We start from the raw sequence: 14,217 nt of genomic DNA on the forward strand, positions 1-14,217 counted from the left end.
TTTGAACATTTCATACCATTGGATCAATGATCTGACCATTGGATCATCAAGGCCTGTCTATTTTTGGACCATTTTTTGCTATAATTGACGATTTTCGATCCATTGATTCGAATGTTTCTAGTAGCCTATAAAACCTAGACAATTTAACACTTCTCGCACCGCGATCCCACCGTCTTGTGACGGTTTGCACAAGGTCGTAAGGGACACTTTATGACACGATGCGCAGTGCAAACTGCGTCATCTACCACCACTACAGTCACACTGCTCACACCCTCGCCCATGCTCATGCCCGAGTGCAAGCCCCCACGCACGCACATGCTATGCATAGCACTGGAACACACAAATCAAGCATATTATCCTTTATTTCTCCAAGTAATCATTAAGTGTGGACCGTTAATTGAGATCAAGTTCATTCTGGGCACTCGTTAGGAGAATTTTCAAAATAGGTCAATATAAATTTCGGATTACCAAGAAAATCATATACCCCAGCTCTATTCGATGACCCTGACGTAATGGATGAATTAGATTTAAAGAAAGATCGTCAGAAAAGGAAAAATTGGAGAAACCCAATCCAAGTGGGATGGGAAACACACCCCTCTCACACACCTACTCCTTTATAAAAGGAGCGTGCGTCCCCTCTCTACTCACATGCCCATACCCCCTACGTCCAAGGAGGAGAGAGAGAAAGAGAAAGAGAAAAATAAAGAGAGAGAGAGAGAAAGAGAAAGAAAAAGAAACAGAAAAAGAGAGAGAAAGAAAGAGAAAGAGAAGCCTAGACGCCCACTTTATTCTCCATATGTATGGTGTTTTCCTCTTGCTCAAGCAATGTCGTGATTTATGTGGAAGCTTTTCATGTAGAAGCTTTCCTATATAGATATCTACCTAGGATTTAGATATAATGCTAAAGTGAGGGATTCATTTAAGTTTGCATTAATTTAAGTTGATATGAGTTATCCTTCCTTTTATCTGTTCTCATGTTACTATATTCTCTCTTTAAAAGTGTTTAATTTACCACCAACAATTACTACCCTTTAGGATTATGGTATGATGTTAATTACGATTAATCTTCATTATTTTTATGTGGGGCGACGGATGCAAGCCTTGCCCTTGCCTTTACCAATTTTGTTGAATTAGTCCTTGCTACTCTCCTTTTATTGAGTTGGCCATTACCACTATCCTCTTTGTTAAGTTAGTCATTGCACTCGTCTCTTTGTTGAGTTGGCCATTGCCACTCTCCTCTTTGTTGGGTTGGCCATTGTCACTCTCCTCTTTGTTAAGTTAGCTATTTTTACTATTCTCTTTATTGAGTTGGTCATTGTCACTTTCTTCTTTGTTGGGTTGGCCATTGCCACTCTCCCCTTTGTTAAGTTAGTCATTGCTACTTTCCTTTTCATTTTGTTAGCCTTATGTTATCTACCTTTATGGCTTAGGCATGTGTCTTGGTATTTCTCAACCCCCATGATTTAATTTATATTCTCTTTGATGCAAGTGATGTGTTGAAGGTATCACAATAAGTGATTCAATTAGTATGTCATGGACGTAATGCGCTTCGGGTAGAGACCCTCTTGGTCGACGTATAATTCCATGGGTTTGGGTAGTGGTGCACAAATCGATGTAAGTAATTCGCAATGCATGTTACATCACTTCCGGGATTGGATGTCATAAATAGTCGCTCCATGAACAAATCGTGTTACGTAATTCATTTGACTCATGTGTTGTGCTGTCTTGAGGTATTCACGTAAATCCACGGTAGCGTTGGACATACCGACGAATCTCCATAGTGTGAGAATGCAGGGCTAGCTAAGTTTTCTATAAATTATATTTCACATTGTAATGATTACTACGTATAATGAACCGCACACACTTTGCTAGGCATACATCTTATGTAGGTTATTTGCGCATACTGACACATCTCGTAGCAGTGGAGTACGTGATGTATCGGAACCCTTACATTACTTTTATGAATCTCTTGAATTATTGGTAATCTTAAACAATAACCATCAATATGAGTAGGGCATTGACCCTCTCCAACCGTATAGATGATGCAGGTGATGTACAGATTGAAGATCTAGATGAGCATCTCCCTATGGAAGATTATACTGAAAGAACAAGAAAGTTTTATGATTTAATTTTATATTTCCGTTGCAAACTTGATAATGTAATAAGCTCTCATTGAGAGGAAATTTGATAATTTGTTGAATTCTTTTACTCTAACAAAATAATAAATACAGTTGATTTTATTCTCGTGAATAGTTACCTTCATAAATATAACTAGATGTGATCTAAATGAAAAAAAATTATGGTGCGATTTTTAAATTATCCAATTTATTCAATTATTAATACCCAGTTTTCTCGGGTATGAGTATAAACTCTGGCTGCAAAAATTTGGGATGTTACAATATGTACTTGCCACGTCTTTGTTCATTTAGAGTCAGCTTAAACTCTAAGGTATGTTTAAGGATCTTTCCTGCATTCTTTTGCATTCGTTACTCATACACTTGCAATGACTCCAACTCTTCAATGGACAATTTTTCCAAGTCCTTTGATTCTTCGATCATCGCAACCACGTGATCAAACCAACAAACTTAGTTGTGAGAGATCGCAATGCCTTTTCCATGACACGTATGTCTTCAACCTTTTCACCATTTCTTTTCAAATTGTTAGTAATAACAAGTAGACGTGAGAAGTAGTCAGAGATACTTTCACCTACCTTCATATGTGATGTTTCGAACTCGACTCTAAGAGATTGTAGGCGAACCTACTTCACTCGATCAACACCTTTGAAGATGGTGCTAAGGATCTCCCAAGCTTGCTTGCTTGATGTTACTTCAGTAATCTTCTCAAAGGTTGATTCATCCAACCCTTGATGGAGGAGGAACAAAGCCTTCATGTCTCTCTTCCTTTGATTTTTTAGGGCATTCTTTTCCTCATTGGTGAAGGCGACTTCTTCCTCCATAGTTGGTTCTACATACCCATCGGTGACGATTTCCCATATATCTTGTGACCCGAACATCGCCTTCGTTTGGATGCACCAATTTTTATAGTTGTTCTTTGACAACTTAGAAACGTGCAACTGGATTGTGGTGGCCATCTTTACACCAACAAGCTTTATTGATTAAATAAATTAGCTTTATTAAGCCTCTAGATGACCCAAACAGTTTGATTTTTTTTAAAGAAGAAATGACTGATTTTTTTGAAGAAGGAAGGGAGAAAGGGATGGAATAGAAATCTGATTTTTTTCTTAAGCAGATTTTTCTGGAAAAAAAAAAAAGAAAATCTGTTCTTGGCTAGAAAATTATTGGCAACTTTAAAAGAACTTGGCTCTGATACCAGTTTGTTGGTTGTACAAGCCAGATTTTATTTGCTTTAAGAGGAAATTACTAGCTTTAAAAAGCCTCTAAACAACTTAACAAAAAAAAAAAAAAACTGATTCTTTAGAAGGAAAGAAGAGAGAAGAAAACAAAACAGAACTTATTTTCTTTAATTTTTTGGACTGTTTTACTGCTACTTCATTCTTGCTTCTTGCATCAACCGGATACAAAATGTGCCCTTTTATAGGCATTTGAATGAAAGGTGAAAAGACAACAATGCCCCTGCTAAGAGCTTCCACCATTTAATATTTCTAGTCAACACAGCCTTTGCATTTTTCCAAAACACCACCATGAACATTGTTGCTGTGCATTAGAAGATCAATAGTCACCAGCTGTTGCTGGAAAATGGGTTTTGGTTTGCAACTCCAATAAGTAGAATCCCATGTCAATATAAAAAAAAAAAAAAAAAACGTAAAATGATTTTTTCGTACCTTTCTTATTACAATGGAAAAAACCTCTGTATTTAAACGGAAGATTGATCACCACGGAGGAAAAGTTCAAGGATAAATCTCAATGATGGATTCCATGGCCTCCATGTATGTTATCTTATAACTACTAAAACCAGTGCTTTCGATGAGTTTATTCCATTCCTCCTTAGTTCTTTCCTTCCCTCCAATGAGCAGCATCATCATCTCCATGCAAAGCCTAGCACCAACAAGTCCATCCGTCGCGTCTGTGTCCAAAACAATGTCCACCAAGATCACTTTTCCTCCCTTGCTAGGGATCGCTTCTTTGCATTTCCTTAGAATCTTGATACAATCCTCATCATTCCAGTCATGCAAGATAGACTGCAATTGCCCAGTTAAATAATTACGGGAAAGCACGAAAATGTGAAGTCAATCTTTCAAATTTTCATAAATATCCTTCTAATATTAGTGCATACCATGCCACTCATGGCATTACGTGGAAATCGTGTCCCACCATAATTTTGCTGTCGGATGCAATGGGTCCCAAATCCTCTACAACACCTCAGAATCTCCTCTTACATGTGTAAAATTCATTCCATCCAGCAGGTTCCATCCTCAACTCCAGGATGGGGATTAAAAATCAGCCCCATCCATAGCTCTCGTGGGCTAGACAATAAAGAACAATGAGGATGGAATGCCACCATTAGGTTTGTTTGTGGCGCCACCATAGCATATATATTTCATTAAACCCAGGTGTGACTCACTAGGAAGAAGTGAAGATACAACAATCAGCCTGATAATAAAAATAAAAAATCAAGAAGGCCACACTAGCTGAACTTAAAAGTTTCAGGGGCATTTCACATTGTTCTTGTCGATGCGGCTCATAGGAGTTTTTTGCTGGGCTGATCCTGTGTATGTACAGTTAAAATAAGGGTTCTGGTGTGGTTCAATCCATGGCTAAGGGCCAGATTAGAGTCTGTTTCAACACTGAGGTCATGGGTTCGTGTGCCCATAAGGTGGGTAAGCATGCATGCGTCTGAGTATGTGGGTGTGCATGTGTGTGTATAAAAGAAAAGGGGTTCTCACCTGATAGATGAACGGATCTAAATATACAACATGGTGGGTCCCACATGGATTGTGTGTTTTACGCAGATGTGTAAAACGAGCCCAGTCCTGTGTAATGGTACATGTGACGTCTGGGCACATATAGTGTATTATAAAAAGAAAATGTGTGTGCACTAATATCATCACTATTAGACCAGAGGTTTTCTAGAATACACACCAACGTTTTGCAAGTGGATACATCTGGTTACCTGCTGGATCTAGCTAAGATCTATTTAGTGATCCAAAACTGTTTATATGATGGGACTGACTTTTGGATGGATGATGTCCAAGAACTGAAATATTTAAATCCTTTGATTGTAAAAGGTTAATAGGCCTGTGAATGTATTCACTGGAGAAGAATCAAACAAATGAAGGGTTAAAATATTCAAAACTAAGAGTGTCTAGGTTTTGCATGTACCTCATCTAAGCTGAGGCTCATCGAATAAACAGTATTGTATTGGTAAGTAAGAAATGACGCTAGATTGAAAGGCAAAAATCCCGATGTATCCTATAATAATAATACTTCAGAATGTATTGTAACAATCTCTTTGGTCATGTAGAATTGAATTTCATCGCTTTTGAGTTTTGTCGAGTTTAGCATGGTTTTCTTGACTTTCGATCTAAGTCATGATTGGATCGAGCTTTTCCCAAAGTCTTGGTGAAATCCAATTGAGTCAAGTCAATTGGGCGAGTGGAGTTGAGTTTATTCGAGGGGTTTTTTTTTTTTTTTAATTTTTAAAGCTATGATTTGTAATGCTCCTAGTTGCACCAATCCATTAAACCAAACTGTTCATTGGGTCCGAGCAACATTTTATAGGCTACCCTGCAAATATCCCACCATTCAGAAAAAAAATATTAACCATTTGATTAATAACCTGTAATATGGACGGTCAAGATCGTTTACACAAAAGTTGATCAAGTCAAAATTTTGATCCGTGTAAGGGCGAGTTATGGATTGCTTACTATTACAAAGAATCAGTTTTGTTAACCAATCACAACCATTCCATCCATGGTTTATAAAAGAGATGGCTATAGAAAATATGGCCAAACAAAAGATGATAGGATAATGTGATCGGTCTCTCACAGCCGAAACTTCGGGAACTAGGGTTTTGAGAGAGCGGGAGAGGGAATAGCTGCCAAGATGGTGGAGAAGACGGCCAAAGGGAGAAAGGAGGAGGTAGTGACAAGAGAATACACTATCAATCTCCACAGGCGTCTCCATGGATGCACCTTCAAGAAGATGGCTCCCAAAGCCACAAAAGAGATACAGAAATTTGCACAAAAGGCAATGGGGACAACCGATGTTAGGGTCGACGTGAAGCTAAACAAGCACATATGGAGCAGGGATATCCGGGGTGTGCCTAGACGTGTTTGCGTGCGCGTTGCTCGCAAGAGGAATGAAGAGGAAGATGCTAAGGAGGAGCTTTATTCGTTGGTCACTGTAGCAGAGGTCCCACCTGAAGGGCTCAAGGGATTGGGAACCAAGGTCATCGAAGAAGGATATTAGACTCAAAAAACTTTAGTTTTAAGAGGTACTTTTTTGAGATTTATGTTTTGATTTTTTTTATTAGTGCATTTTGGATGTATTCTGGATTTTGAGATTGCCCTTTGAAAGTTATGTTCGATCAGGAAAAAAAATAAAAAATAAAAAATAATAATAAAGGATAATGTGATTGGTGGTATTTTTGTACAGTTGTTCATTAAAGGCTTATTTGGTAAGGCTCTCATAAGTAGCTTTGCAAACTTATGGTAGTTAAACAGTTACTTTTTAAATTTCAAGTTAGTTTGGTAAACACCATTTCGAAAGTAACTTGAAACCTTAAAAATATTTCTAACTACCAGTAATTTTTTATTTTTATTTTTTAACTTTTTAATTTTCTACTTTCTCTACCTCTCTCTCCAAAAATGTAGTCTATGTCAAAAGTAGCTCTGCTTAATGGATGGCCCACACAATGGACCGGCCACAGTGGGCTCCACATGATAGGCAATGGACACTAAAGGTGGCGTTGTGGGCTCCACATGATGGGCAATGAACATTAAAGGTGGCGCTGTGGGCTCCACATGAAGGGCAATGAACATCAAAGGATTTTGGACGGAGCCCTCATTGCCAACAAAGTTCTCCACTCTTGTTATAAATCTAACTCTCAAGGGATATTCTGCAAGCTGGACGTTGTTAAAGCATATGATCATATCGATTGGAATTTTCTTTTGTACATGCTGACTCGTATGGGTTTCGGAATCAAATGGAGAAGATGGATTAAGGCCTGTATCAACTCTGCTCATTTCTCTATTATCCTAAATGGATCTCCAAAGGGTTTCTTTAAAAGCTCCAGAGGGCTTCGCCAAGGGGATCCCCTCTCCCCCCTTCTCTTCATAATCGTTGGAGAAGTGTTGTCCCAGATGCTGCTCAAAGGGCAGACTCATGGTCTCCTGCGTGGTATTACGATACCAGGCTTGTCGAATCTCATTACCCATATTCAGTTTGCAAATGGCACACTTATTTTTTCCACTGCTTCTTCAGACTACATTAGTAACCTCCTTACTTTGCGCTGTTTTGAAGCAGTGTCTAGTCTGAGGATCAACATGAGTAAATCGAAGATCCTAGGGATTAACGTGTCCCATTCGACATCCTTACTTTGCGCTGTTTTGAAGCGGTGTCAGGTTGATTCTTTTCCGAATTCTTTCGTTGGTCTCCCCCTGGCCGTTGGACCCCCTCCTAAGCATATGTGGGCCAGAGTTGTCAGCAAGCTACACAAAAATCTGTCGATGTGGAAATGCCGATATTTATCATTGGGTGGGCGTTTGACGTTGATCAAATTTGCCCTATCTAGTCTTCCTCTCTACTTTATGTCTCTGTTTGGATGCCCGGCCACAGTTAGGAAGATGATCGATAAAATTAGAAGGGACTTCCTCTGGTTCAAAAAGGAGAATCAAAGGAAATTTCACCTATTGGAGTGGAACGAAGTCTGCAAATTATTCAAGGAGCGAGGAGCCAATGTTAAAAATCTGAAAGTTATGAATGTTGCTTTGCTTGGGAAATGGGCTTGGAGATTCGCGACTGAAAAGGATGCGTTATGGACCTCGATCGTTAAAGGGAAATATGGCTCTTCTGCAGGCGGATGGTGGCCGAAAGATTCATCGTATTACAAGGCGTCACATATTTGGAGAGGCATCCTGGCTGTAAAAAATCCGGTGATTGAAAACTGCAGCTATGTTCTTGGTAACGGCTCCTCTATCCGTTTCTGGAAAGATCTTTGGGTGGGGGAAAATCCATTGATTGTCCAATTTCCTCACATTTATCGTCTTTCCCCAGACAAAGACATTTCGATCAACAGATGTTATTCCCCATCTTTGGCGCAAATTGTCTAGTCTATCAGATGCATCAGGAATCTGAAGGATGAAGAAATCAACGAATTTACTAATCTGCGTGACCTCATCTCTAAGTTTATACCTCTCTGTGATCAGCCTGATGAAGTTGGGTGGAAATTAGACAAATCTGGCTTATTCTCTGTAAAATCCCTGTATTCTTTCATCCTCCCCTCTGTGCCTTCTCCCGGTCAAGTCAACCCTTTCATTTGGAAATATCTGGCTCCTCCAAAAGTCATTTGCTTTGGATGGTTCGCGGGTCGTAATAGAATCCTCACGATCGACAATTTGGCCAAACGTGGTATGCAGATAGCAAATATATGTGTGTGCTATATGCGGGAGGCTGAAACTGTCAACTATCTTCTGGTTCATTATTCTTACTTCTCTCCGTTATGAACCGATATTTACCAGAGGTTCTCGATCTATTGGTGCAACTCCGAAGCAGCCGCTGATCTCCTTGCGGCTTAGCATGGGCCTAAGTTTGGGAAGTTCAAGTCGATCGTCTGGCGCATGGTTATCCTCGCCATTTGGTGGGCCATTTGGACCGAAAGGAACGACAGGCGCTTTAATGATAAGTCCTCCCTTGTTACTTCTGTGGGTGCTAGGGCTAAGAAGATGGTTATAGAATGGGCTGCTAATGTGAGGGATCTATCCAATTTTGATTTCAGCTTTTTAGGTTGCTAGGGTGTCGCTGCTATCTCAGCAGTTTTGCCTTTCTGTTCTCGCGTTGTTTTTTTTTATGTTCTCTTCCTCATGTATCCTTTTTTCCTTTAATGAATTTTTTGTTTTGTTGCCTTAAAACAAAATAATTTTTTTTTTTTAAAGGTGGGTTTCACATGATGGGCAATGAACATTAAAGGTGGGCCCCACATGATGGATATTTAACATTGATGGTGGGCCCACATGATGGATGACCCACATCAAGGTGAGCCCCACGTAATGGGCGGGTCACATCAAAGGTCGGCCCCTAATGATGAATTGCCCACATCCAAGGTAAGCCCTATATGATGGACGACCGGCATCCAAGGTGGGTCCCATACAATGAATGGTCCTCACCAAAGGTGGGCTCCACAAGATGAGCAATGGATAGTGAAGGTGGGCCCATGTGCTAGATGACCCACATCAAGGTGGGCCCAATGAATGGTCCACGTCAAAGGGCAACCCCTAATGATGAATGACCCGCATCAAAGCGAGCCCCTCATGATGGAGGACCAACATTGAAGGTGGGGCCCACACAATGGATGGTCCACATCAAAGGTGGGCTCCACATGATAGGTGGTCAATATTGAAAGTGGGCCTCATAGGATGGACAATAACATTGATGGTGAACCCCACATGATAGATGACCAACATCAAGATGGGCCCAGCATGTGGATAGTCCACCTCAAATGTCGGCCGTTAATAATGAATGACCCACTTCCAAGGTGGACCCAACATGATGGACAACCCATAGCAAAGGTGGGGCCCACATGATGGATAGTCCACATTAGAGGTAGGCTCCACATGATGGGCAATGAATATTGAAGGTGGTCCCCACATAATGGACAATAACATTGATGGTGGGCCGACATGGTATATGACCTATATCAAGGTGGGCCATCAATCGGCCTCTAATGATGAATGACCTCCATTTAAGGCAGCCCCACACAATGCATGACCCACTACAAAGTTGGGCCTTGCATGATGGATGATCCATATTAAAGTGAGCCCTGCATGATGGACGCCTTACATCCAATGTCTGACATGATGGAAGACCCACATCCAAGGTGGGCCTCGCAAGTTGGATGGTCCATGTTGAAGGTAAGCCTCACACAATGGACTGTTCACATTGAAGATAGGGCCAAGTTGGGCCTAACATAATGAATGGTCCACGTCAAAGATAGGCCAGGGTGGGCCCAACATAATGAACGGTCTACATTAAAGGTTGGCCCCATATGATGGATGATGGATATTAAGGATGGACCAAAAAAACGCAAGGGATAAGTACTTATATGATGTTGGAAACCAAACACGCTTTTCTATATTTTTGGCTAATAAGTATGTTGTGTACCATACATACATACATGTGAAATACGTGGAAACCAAGATAAGCTAACTGAGGTATAGGTTAGCTTGGGGGTCGTTGGGGAGGTAAATGGAATCCATTTTACATTTACTCTCACTTTTAAGTGTTAATGACTTAGTTGTCTTTGGATGGGAGTAAATGAAATGCATTAAAATCCAAATTTTCGTTTTGGATGGGAGTAAAAGGGAGGACTTGAAATGCATTGGAAACTTTTAATATATTCACAAGAACATACGTGATATCCCAAATCAGCTTTATTATCCCAAATTAGTGTACATATGTGGTATTTGATAGAATGATTATAATAAGCCCATTAAAATATATACTTTGGCCAAAATGGAAAATTTTCTGGGCTTCAAGTGGGTTGCAAATGTAAGGATCATAAACAAGCAACTTACCAACGTATTTTAACTGTCCATTTAGATGTCAAACTATTTTAGTGATGTAGTCAGTAATTGATTTTTTTCGGAGTATCATTAGTGTGCCATGTGGACCGTGGATATGTGCATATGCACACCTTTATTTACTCTACGCACACCTTCATTTACTCTTGTGGCTCTCGAGGGAGCATAAAAAGGCATTTCACCCCATTTACTATGGAAAATCTCCTCTTCCAATTTCAAATCAGCCCATTTACTCCCAATTCCATTTACATTCGTTTACTCTTATCTAAACTATCCCGACTTCTTTGATGGTCCAATCAGTCAATTGGACTATCCAACATGGTCAACCCAAGATGATTAGGTATCCTCCTTAGCTGTAGGAATTGTGCTACTGTGTATCAAAACTTTTTCTAAGGTTTCGATCTATCCCGATGTTCGCCCATTGAAGTTCCTACACCAAAGTTTTAGAGAGAGATCTAGAGAGAGAGAGAGAGATCACCTTCATAAACACAACATCGGCTTGAGGTATAGAGTCGAACATGTCCCCTTTCACGATGCTAACCATTGGTGGTGGCTCACTGATGGAATCCACAACATGGGCGAGCTCCAAAACTCTACACTTCACATGTGGGAAGGCCTTGGCAATGGCCCCTGCTACCTGGCCCGTGTTCCCCCCTACATCGACGAGCGTCCCCACCCCATCGAGCACGCGCGACTTCTCCATCCTCCTTACCACCTCCTCGATCACCAGGCTCGTGTGCCCCATCATGACTTTCACAAACTCGGCGTTACTATCCACATTCTCACCCACCCAATTCCACTTGTCCTTCTCGTGCTCGATCCCCAGAAACCGTTGAAGCAGCGACATGGGGCCCTTCAAGCTCTCACTTATATGCTGCATGAGCTGCATTGACTCAGGGCGGATCATGAACATCACGAACGGTGCAAGGCTCTTTTCTTGGCCTTGCACTAGGAGCTTCGACGCTGGCGTCAGTGCATACTTGTACTGACCGTTTTCTTCTACAACGCACAACAAGTTCATGTGGACCAAGTACCGGAGAATCCGGTACAAGCAATCTTTGTTTAGAGTAAGGATCGGAAGTGCGATTGCTATCTGATCGAAGGTTGTGGGCCCACCTTGATCATGGATCAAGTCAGGAAGGCCCAGTTGGATCATGCATCGAAGTGCAGCCGAATCGATGAATCCACGTATGTGCTTCCATAGCTGAACTTGGGCTGTGATTGCTTCGTCTCCAGCTAGTTTGGGCTCTTGCTTGCTCTCCTCCATTTTTGGTTGATCGGCTTAGGATTGAGTTTGACGAGATGAATGACTAAGCCGACTCAAAGTGCAATGGTTAGGTTTTGGTTTTTGTATTGGACCGTCCATCTGATGAGAAGAATCTTACATGTCCTGCAGTAGGATAAAAAAAAACCGCGGTTGGGCCGGCGATTTGTCTTCTTCGAATGGAGGGTATCCACATTTGAAAGGAACGTGTGAGCATAGTCGACGGTTGATTCACTCAAGGGAGCGTGGGTAAGAACTAAGAAAGCGGATTGCGTCCTAACCCCGCCAGTCTCAGGAAACGGATTGGCTACTCCACCTGCGGGCCACACCATGATGTATATGTTTCATCCATTCTGTACATCCATTTTTAGAGATCATTTTAGTGCTAGATCCCTAAAATGAGAGGGATATACATCTCAGGTGGACCACACCACAGGAAAACAATAGTGATTGTATATCTACCATTAAAATCTTCATAAGGCCCACTGTATTGTTTATTTGGCATCCAATCTGTTATTTATGTCATACACACCCAGATGAAGGGAAGAAACAAAGATAAGCTTAATCCAAAACTTTTATGGCTTTCAAAAAATTTTTAATGGTTGACATTCATTCAACACTGTTTTCTGCAATGTGGTCCACTTGATATTGGGATATACCTCATTTTTGGTCTCATACCATAAAATGATCTAGAAAAATATATGGATGGCAAGGATGAAACACATAAATCTTGATAGGTCCCACAGATTACCAACCACCAGCCATTGGCTGGTGGAGGGGGAGTCCATTTCCCCGTTCTCTAGCTGGGGACGGGCAGGAGCTTCGAGGGGCCACCATTATGTACGGGTTTTATACACACCGTCCATCCATTTTTCCATGGCATTTCAGATATAAGAACAAAATTTAGCAGATCCAAGACAGTAGACCACACAATGAGGATTAAGCTCTTACTGTTGAAAACTTATTGGAGGATACAAAAGTTGTGGACCGAGTTAACATTTGTGTTTTCTCTTCATCCAAGTCCACGTAACCTTATGAATAGGTTGGATGGAAAATATAACTCAGTCGGTGCTGCCCTTATCGTACTAGCACTGTGGTATAGTCAAAGCTCAAAATATGAAGGAATATTTCAAATATTATTAAAGTATTCATCGAAAAGGTTTTGAAAACATTTTCAAACCAAATTGCCTTTATTCCTAGATCAATAGATATATGAATTTTCAGTGGAGAAGAAGTTACGTAATATCTAATCCCGATAAAGTAATGTCAACAAGATTGATTATTGGGTCAAAGCCAAAATATGAAGGAATATTTCAAATATTATAAAATTATTTATCAAAAAGGTTTTGAAAACATTTTCAGACCAAATTGCCTTTATTCCTAGATCAATAGATATATGAATTTTGAGTGGAGAATAAGTTACGTAATTTCTAATCCCGATAAAATGATGTCAACGGGATTGATTATTGGGCCTACTGAAAGGTAGATCCAATCTATTTATTTTCTTTGTAGCCTTTTATTTATTTGAAAAGATGCTAACTTCTTGTTGACATTATCTCTCTATGTCCTACAAAACTTGATAACTTATAATCGTATTTGTTGGATATGAACTATTTTCTTGTGATGTAGTCAATGTGATTGACGGATGTTAATCATGCTTCCAACCATGGCCTTTTATAAAATTCTGAAGTTAACGGATGTGGTGGATTCCACACATATGCAATGATGAACCCTACAAACAGTGTACGAACACCCTTGGAAGTTTTCTTGTGGTGTAGTCCATTTAAAAAGTTTTTGACTATAGGAGTTTAATCACCATTGTTTCTTGTAGTGTAGTTTAGTTAAGCCTTTGGTCTGCCTCCTTATTGGGCTTATGTTCTAAATTATTATGTTAAGAGAAATAGATGGCATAGATAAATTATATACATCACGATGTCCCATAACAACCAATAATAATGTTTGGCGGCGGTTCACGCTTAACTATTTTCTTGTGGTGGGGTCCACCTTATATGTGGATATAACTCATTCGTTGGTCATAGAAAGTAGTAAAATTGAAAACATAACATGGCATTAAATAAAATTTTAAATCCAATTGATGGAATAGATCTTCAGCACATCCCATGGTAGGCTCCATAACCCTTAACACATGACAACCTAGACCCTTAACACATAACAATCTCGACCCTTAACACATATTCGATTGTGGGCCCTATATATGGTGTCCTTATAGTGTTAA

The 14,217-nt window shown here is 40.2% G+C and overlaps 2 protein-coding genes across 2 annotated transcripts; one reads left to right on the forward strand and one right to left on the reverse strand.

Moving 5' to 3' along the window:
- Window positions 1-3,767: 3,767 nt before the first annotated feature.
- Window positions 3,768-12,105, reverse strand: LOC131221310 (columbamine O-methyltransferase-like). The gene is made up of 2 exons (XM_058216519.1): window positions 11,196-12,105; window positions 3,768-4,159 (listed from the first exon to the last, which is right to left on the reverse strand). The coding sequence occupies exons 1-2, from the start codon at window positions 11,982-11,984 to the stop codon at window positions 3,869-3,871; spliced, it is 1,080 nt and encodes a 359-aa protein (XP_058072502.1). The 5' UTR covers window positions 11,985-12,105; the 3' UTR covers window positions 3,768-3,868.
- LOC131221312 (large ribosomal subunit protein eL31-like) lies at window positions 5,944-6,491 on the forward strand. The gene has a single exon (XM_058216520.1). The coding sequence runs from the start codon at window positions 6,024-6,026 to the stop codon at window positions 6,387-6,389; it is 366 nt and encodes a 121-aa protein (XP_058072503.1). The 5' UTR covers window positions 5,944-6,023; the 3' UTR covers window positions 6,390-6,491.
- Window positions 12,106-14,217: the final 2,112 nt, after the last annotated feature.

This window comes from Magnolia sinica, chromosome 12, assembly GCF_029962835.1.
Source record: "Magnolia sinica isolate HGM2019 chromosome 12, MsV1, whole genome shotgun sequence".
NCBI classification, from domain to species: domain Eukaryota; kingdom Viridiplantae; phylum Streptophyta; class Magnoliopsida; order Magnoliales; family Magnoliaceae; genus Magnolia; species Magnolia sinica.

Excerpts from the sequence above, each read along its gene's own strand:
- LOC131221312 (XM_058216520.1), top strand. The coding sequence starts at position 6,024 with ATGGTGGAGAAGACGGCCAAAGGGAGAAAGGAGGAGGTAGTGACAAGA.
- LOC131221310 (XM_058216519.1), bottom strand. The coding sequence starts at position 11,984 with ATGGAGGAGAGCAAGCAAGAGCCCAAACTAGCTGGAGACGAAGCAATC. Across the intron at positions 4,160-11,195 it reads CCGATGTTGTGTTTATGAAG|TCTATCTTGCATGACTGGAA; the intron begins GTGATCTCTCTC and ends GGGCAATTGCAG.